Raw genomic sequence first — 8187 nt, 5'->3', positions numbered from 1 at the left:
CAGAAATAGTTAACCAGTTATAAAGAAAGTTAAACCTGTCGCTCTAAACCAAATTGTGCAAAATTTAACATGTCAACCGCTTAGCTACCCACTTTGGATTAGATCAAACAGCTCTGAAAGCTAACCAATTCAGGGAAAACTTTACAAATCGATAGCCAATAAACTAATAAAGCGAAGAGCGATTTTTAGACGATGCAGTGTTCCGCTATGAACTGCACATATATCAGTTCATTTTCAGCTTGCATATCACAATGTTTAAGCAAATTAGAACAACACAAAAACAACATAGAAAGCACGAACAGGTTTTCCATTTTTCAACTTCACGCTTAGACTGCTTCAATGCTTTCTTCAAGTATTTTACCTTGGCTGCTATCTCATCTTCAGCGGGTGCTTCTTGGTGAACAGCCACGTTCTCCTTTTTTGCATTGACATAGTCAGCCCAAGCAAAAAACTCACATCGCCTATTTGGGAAATTTGCACATCCCCAGAAGTATCTACCTTTGTTGCTCCCATTTTTGCATAGCTTGAGGGGGGTTGGAAGCTTGCAGAAACAACATGGCTCTTCTACTGATTGAGAGGCATCCTCGGTCTTCATCTTAGTCTCTAAATGAGCTATAAAGGGAGGGAGGGAACAAGAGATATGGTTTTACTTGAGCCTTGCATAACATTATATAAAGCAAATCCATCAAGTAGCTAGCCGTTGGAATATGTCTGTTGGAACAGTATACCAACTAGCCGTTGGAATATGTCACGTAGATTTGAGAGCTGACAGCAATTTAACCTCAAACAGTGGGCCTTTTTGATAACAAATTCAGCTAAAAGTAGTAGTAGTATAGAGATAGTTATATGTTAACATGTTTAAGTACAAAATTCAAAACCTCCTGCTGTCTGGAAGCAGAGCACAAAAATCTCCCATTAGTATAATGGAAACTTAAAGACAACTTATATTTCACTAGCGCCATTCTTCCTCTTCGTAAGCATGGCACACTAATCATGGATGGGCTCGTTACAAGTTGCTCGGTTGTGCCCTTCGCTCTTGCATCGACCACATTTGACAGGACGTTTCAAGATGGTTCTGTTGTTTATGCGTCTTGTTCTATTTCTTCCCCTCCTCTTCGTGGTAATTGGTGGCAAAATCTGGATTTCATCCTTGGGAACACTACGCATCTCATAATCTGGTATGAGATATAATATTTCATCGTAGCTCTTCTTAAACGCCTCTACGGACATGAACCAGTCACAATACTGATATACCTCTCTTTTCATATAAATGATGACTGCACAAGCATGCACACAAGGAATACGAGTTACGTCCCAAGCACGGCAAGTGCATGTCCTCTTCCCCAAGTCAACGTGAGTGGTTCTCTGTGATTGCACTTCGAATATATCATCTCTAGATTGCTTAATCTCTAACGTAGATCCTCTTTCCATATGTTCTCCAACAATCTGCTCAGCTTTAGGACAAAGATAGCTTATCCACTTTTCAGCCATTATGCGTCTGTTGTTCATGCGAGTCATAATTTGCTTGTGGATATGCTCCACCATTTGCAGGATACGCAACATTCGAGCTTCACGTATCCAGCTGTTAAAGGATTCTGCAACGTTAGAGGTTACATGACCATATCTGCAAACATCAAAATAAAACAAAGTCTCATTCATCATCCAATATATAATAAGATTAACACGTAACCACCAAACTTTCCGTTTAGTAGGAAAAGTTAACATAATAACATGAAAGTTAACATATAGTGATAAACGATAACATATATCACCGATAGTTAACCTGCAAAAGGGGATATTCACTAGAAATGATTGAGGGCAGTACCTAATGCCAGGGAAGAAGGCATTCGCCCAATGCTCTGGCGAGTAGTTATTTACAATCTCATATGCAGCTGGAGACATCTCATATATATCCTTCATGTAGTCGTTCCATTCCGCAACAGTGTATTTATAGCAAGCTGATTGGAGCAAATTCCCCAAAACATGTGTGTCCTTTGCTTTCATTCCCAAATCCTTTAGCTTAGATCTAAAATTTTCAACCAGGTGCAGAACACATCTTGAGTGAATTGCTTCAGGAAAATATTCTCTCACCGCTTCTTGGATTCCCTTGTCGGCATCAGAAATAATAACCAGTTGATGGGGAGGATTGTATGGGTCTGGCCTTTCGTACAGTATAGACCACAAGCCTTGCAGGAACCAGCTCCAATTATCAACGTTTTCCTGATCACATATGCAATACGCAAGTGGAAATATCCCTTGGTCTCCATCATATGCTACAGCGCTCAGGAGCAGGCCTTTGTATCTATCTTTCAAGAAGATCCCATCCAAAAATAATAGAGGTCTACACCCTTTTAAGAAACCAACGATGCAAGTAGCATAACATATAAACAGTCTTTTGAACCTTCCTTCATTCTGGTCAATGCAAATGTAGCTTCCTGGATTTGTTTCCTTCACCTTTTGCTCATACCTGTACAACAGTGTGACCACATTACACGTAAATGTAATACATTGGAACATAAGGGTAATGTATATTGACGTGTAAGAGCTGACAATTTTCCATAAAACATAACAGTAGCTGAAATATAAATTTATGAAAATAAATATGGAAACATCTAAGGAAATATATTGCACGATAAATTTATACATTTAAACAGATAACTATAAAATTTACCATCTTAATTGATCGTAAGACTCATAACTATCACCATACATAGCCTCCTGCGCTCTTTCTTTGCCCCACCATATCTTACTGTATTCAAGTCTCAATCCATATCGAGTGAGGAACTCCTTTTGCACATCCTTTGGGCGGATTTTAGTTCGAACCTTTAATACAGGTCGCAATTGTTCTGCTACGAATCTACGAGATGCCCGTGATTGCCCTGACAAGCTAGTATGTTGTCCGCAACTATGTTCATTTACAAACCTTTTGATTTCAATTCTTTTTTCATTTTTTACAGGGGATGCAAACAGCATCCAAGGGCAACCATACGTCTCCTTATATCGACAAATAACTCGGATACGTTTAGGTTCATTCTTTACAAAGTCGTAGTCAAACTTTTTCGCCATGGAATAGTATTGCAACTCTAGTCTTAAATCTATGGCAGTTTCAAATTGTTGGCCCTTTCCAGTTAATGCTGTGTGCCAATAGTCTGGAATGCTGTAAGTTTTACTGATAATATCATCAGCTCTCACTACGTTCTCACCAGACGGGCAATCAGTTGGGATTCTCTCTGAATTGGAAGCATTTCCGCCAGAAGGGGGATGACAATATTCTTCATTCAAAGAGGCATCACTGCTGCAAAAATTAATCAGCCAGTGATATAAACTTTACACTAGAGTATAAAACTATCTTATAATGTTTAAAACAAACCATTTTCGTATGAATTAATTAAAGAGCAGTGGAATTTAACAGACAATTTACATAGATAACTCGTTACGCTGAAAGTTAACATGCTCACATGAAAGTTAACATGTTCAATTGAAGATTAACATATATCGTCAAAACATAACATGAAACCAGCTGAGTTAACGTATAAATTTCGAAGATGACATCTATGTTTTTCTACTGCGCAGCGAAACCTGAAATCACAATTTTTACATCACACAATCCCAATTTCCCCACAGCTCATTGTTTACATATAAATCAGTAATAACTTTGTACTTCCTTTAAGAAGTAGGACACTCTATGTTATCAAAAACTTGCATCTGAATCTCCGTACAACAAGTGAAAATCCTTTAGATCAAACATGCACTTCATGATAGGAAGAATATAACAATAACGTCACACGACACCGTGCACGTCGAGCAATTGGAAACCATTGGGGGTTGTTGACAGTTATGACGATAATTAATTTGTTAACTTGAAGGGATTCAAAGCTCATAACGGGATTCCAAAAGATGAAGTTAAAAAACATTTAAAATGTTATGCGGCTTTGCCTTAAAGCCTGGAATCAGAATGTTCACGTCACACAAAGCTAAATGTTATAAAGAGTCATTAACTTTCTGGTTTATTTCAGAACTGGAACACTCTTTATTAACAGCACTATTAACAACATCGAGCATGTGAATCTCTGTACAACCGACATTTCGATTGTACTCCAACATGCACTTCAAGTCATCTTCGTTGTCAACCGAAAAAGTCAAGTTGGGGTGCCTCTCGGATTTATATACCAAGGATAAAGCTTCTTCAGGTACTTTCATTCTTTCAGCCACATCAAATTTCAGTTCATAAAACCGTGTTGTCGAGCAGAGCTTCATAAATATGGCCTTCTCGCCTAAAGACACCATACAAATCAACTCATCGGGGGCCATTGGGAGTGGTTGAGAGTTATGAAGACAGTTATGAGGAGTAATGGAGGGAATTTAAAGCTCAGAACGGTTGTTGACAGATGAAGGGGAAAAACCCTGATTTCATAAATGGGAGAATGAGGCAAAAATTACCCGATTTTATATCCCATTAATAAGGAGCTGAAGCAGACCAATAATGGAGGGAATCCGCCTTTTTTTTCCCCCGCTTTCCGCCGTCTCTTCGCCTTAATTGCGATGGGAGAGATCGACGATCATTGATGGCTGCCTGTAGCCGGTTCCCAGTGAGAGACGATGGGCATTTCGGGTCTTTTTGCCTAAATACGCCGAGCATACGTATAAAAGAGGGCTAAAGGGACTGGAGCACGCGAAAAACGGATTTTTGGGGCGGCAGCCCAAGGGGAATTAATTCGTGGGCTGGGCCACTTCCAGGACGCGATTTTGGGGCCTGGACACAATTTTCCCTATTCTAAAAATGTAGTAATTAAAAATATTTCCCACAAATTAATTTAACAAGAAATTTACCAACATCCGAGGGCAGTTATTGAAGTTATCTTTTATATTCATCCAACTATTTCAAGACATAGCTTACAATCATAAATTAGAATAAGTATCTGCCACTTACAACCAATATCTAAAAATTAAATATATCAAGATCATTATTTTTAATAATATTGCTATCTAAAAAATTACTTCAAATTGTAGGATACTATGAAATTTTAAAATATCATTTATTTTTTATCATACTTAAGAATATTTTTATCGATTTTATGAAATTTTTATATTTAGGAAATTCAAAAATATAAAATTACCAAATTTGTCACTATTTACTTTGGGTGTGTTTGGCAACAAGTTAAAATTGGGCCAGGAGTGGACCTGACCCAATTTTAATTTGTTTCTTATTTGTTAAATTTTTAGACCAGAGCTGGCCTAATTTTTTTAGCCTAAATAGTGTCACTAAACCAGTTTTCTTTTGGAAAAATGGGGTTTGGTCCAAAAGAAAACTGGTTTAGTACAAAACTGCGCCAGGATAGGTCCTGACCCAGTTTTATTCACTTTGCCAAACACACCATTATATTCAAGAATTATCTATTTTAGAAATTTTGAAGCTAAATAATTTTGAATAAAAATAAATTTGTCACAAATATGTAAAGGTAAAATATCCAAAATTCAAATTAATTTTACAAATTTCAAAAATGAAAACTTTTGGATAAAATAATTTTTAGAAATATTAAAAGATAAAAAACTAAAAATTAATATTGGTTCCAATATTTGTTAATCACATAAATAATATTTTTGAAAAATTTTAGAATTAATTTATTTCAAATTTTGGGTTAAATTTAAGATAATTTAAAAAATAGGAACATGGCCTAAATTTGGTAATAAAATTAAAGTTATAGTTTTCTTCAACTAATTTCCTTAAAATATGAATCAATTATACATACACATAGTAAATTGAATTTGGTAAAATAAATTTGGTAATTAAAATTTTTCAAATTTTGGTATTAATTAATACTAAAATTAGTATTAAATTTAGTATCAAAAATTTGATAATTTGATTTTTTTTCAAATTTTTCTATTGATTGATTTAAAAATTAGTATTAAATTTAGTATAAAAATAAAATTTCACAAAAATCTAAAAATAAAAAATAAATAAAATTTAAATTAAGAAATTTGGAAAATATAAAACTTTGGATAAAATAAGTACTTTAAAATAAAAACCTAAAAATACAAATTAATTATACAAATTTTAAAGCCAAAAACTTTTGAATAAAAATAAATTTTCAGAAATATATGAAAATTAAAAAAATACAAATTAATTTTGATATTTATTTATCTCCTCGATACTTATTTTTGAAATTTTTTGGAAAAAAATTATTTTGAAATTGCTATTAAATTAAAAATAATTTGAAAAATTGCTGTGAAAACTAAAAATTTACTTTAAAATTTAAGTTAGATTTTTCCATTAACTTCCTTAAAATATGAATCTGATATACATTAATTTTGTAGCTTGAATTTGGTAACATAACTTTAGTAATTTAAATTTTTTTTATATTTTAGGGCTAATTAATCTAAAAATTAGTATTAAATTTTGTATAGAAATAAATTCTAACAAATGTCTAGAAATAAAAAAATACAAAATTCAAATTAACATAAAAAATTCCAACATTAGAAATTTTAGATGAAAATAAGTTCTTATAAATATTTTAAAATCAAAAGCCCAAAACTTTTATTAATTTTAGGATCCATTAATCCCTTAATTTCTATTTTCAAAAAAATTTCAGAATTCATTTATTTCAAAATTGGTATTAAATTTGACGTAATTTAGGAAATAGAAACACAAACTAAAGTAAATAATATAATTAAAGTTATATTTTTTACTTTAATACTGTTGAAATCTAAAAGACATTTTGTTGATATCTAAAAGATATTTTGTTGATATCTAAAAGACAAAATGTATGTGGACATTACTTTGTATGTGGACTATTAATTTCATGTCCTTTTGTATTCCATCATGTATCTATAAATTGTACAATGTATGGAAATGGAAGATGATGAATAATAGATTACAATTTCTCTTCTTCTCTTGTCTCTTGTCTCTTGTTTCATTTCTATAGTATATTACAACACGTTATCAGCACGAGTGGCTCTAGCCGGTTCGTGATCATTGTTTAGTTGATCAGCCAAAGAAAATTGCTGTTCATTATCTTCGTGGTTATTTTCTACTTGATCTATTTGTTATTCTGCCACTTCCTCAGGTAATAATTTCTTCTTGTGCCTTCCTCTAGCTAGCTGCAGAGGCTAGTCAACACAAACCATGTGCAGTTTGCCCCTGCTGCTCAGATTATGTTTCCTATTTTTGGATTATTGTTTTGTTCTAGCCTTGTTTTAATGATGTTTCTTTGGATTGGAGAAAATGATCACTAATATTCCTTCTGAAACTAATATGAAATTGCTAGCTCATGTCTTCTCCGAAGCTTAAGTTTTCTATATGTCTTTTTGTTTTATTATATTTCATATACCAGCAGGACTCATCTCATCTTCCATGAAAAGAAAGATAGATCGATTCATTTAAACAACTACTCTCAAGCCCATTATCATGATGTATCATTTAAACAACTACTCTCAAGCCCATTATCATGATGTAAGATCTTTGGAGACTTGGAGTAATCTGACAGTTCAAACTGTTTATATTTTGATATGTAAGATCTTTGGAGACTTGGAGTAATCTGACAGTTCAAACTGTTTATATTTTGATATCCATATGGCTTTTGTGAATGGTGGTGATAGTATGTTCGAAAAAGATGTATTTGATCTATTTAAACATCTTATCTTCTAATGTCAACCAGTAGTAGAACTTATTAGTTGTGATTTGTAAATAGAGGCATCTTTTGTTTGCAGTTGCAAATTCATCTGTGTTTCATTTATTCTCCCTTCACCATAAGGTATGTAAATAAATGGTTGGCAGATTATCTAATGGATGAATTATGCTAAATTGTGTTACTCATTTATATCCTAAAATCATGCATTCACCATAAGGTATGCTATACAAGTTAAACTGCTATATGGTAGTTACAAATAACTTGTTTGAGTAAATATAATGTAGAGAAGGAAATAGATATGGCATTTAAGTTGGAAATTCCATCCTTCTTGGTAATAGAAAATCAAAGGTCAATGTTTAATTGATTATACTATTTATGAGGTTGGAGATGAGGACGATGAGTCATATGACTTATAAACATTTGCATTGTGGCAGTACCTATTATTTCCATATGACAAGTATGGCTATTATTTTCACATGACAATTACGGATGCTGTTTTGTGTATATTCATGTATGCTTATTAATTTTTTGTTTAAAACATTGATTTTGACACTTTCAT

The 8187-nt window shown here is 33.2% G+C and overlaps 1 protein-coding gene across 1 annotated transcript; it reads right to left on the bottom strand.

Moving 5' to 3' along the window:
• LOC109841497 lies at positions 988-4311 on the bottom strand. The gene is made up of 4 exons (XM_020410462.1): positions 4028-4311; positions 2672-3295; positions 1784-2575; positions 988-1624 (listed from the first exon to the last, which is right to left on the bottom strand). The coding sequence occupies exons 1-4, from the start codon at positions 4309-4311 to the stop codon at positions 988-990; spliced, it is 2337 nt and encodes a 778-aa protein (XP_020266051.1).

Source organism: Asparagus officinalis, chromosome 5 (genome assembly GCF_001876935.1).
Source record: "Asparagus officinalis chromosome 5, Aspof.V1, whole genome shotgun sequence".
Classification (NCBI taxonomy): domain Eukaryota; kingdom Viridiplantae; phylum Streptophyta; class Magnoliopsida; order Asparagales; family Asparagaceae; genus Asparagus; species Asparagus officinalis.
The sequence above is the reverse complement of the archived record's forward strand: the minus strand, read 5'-3'. Positions and strand labels throughout refer to the sequence as shown.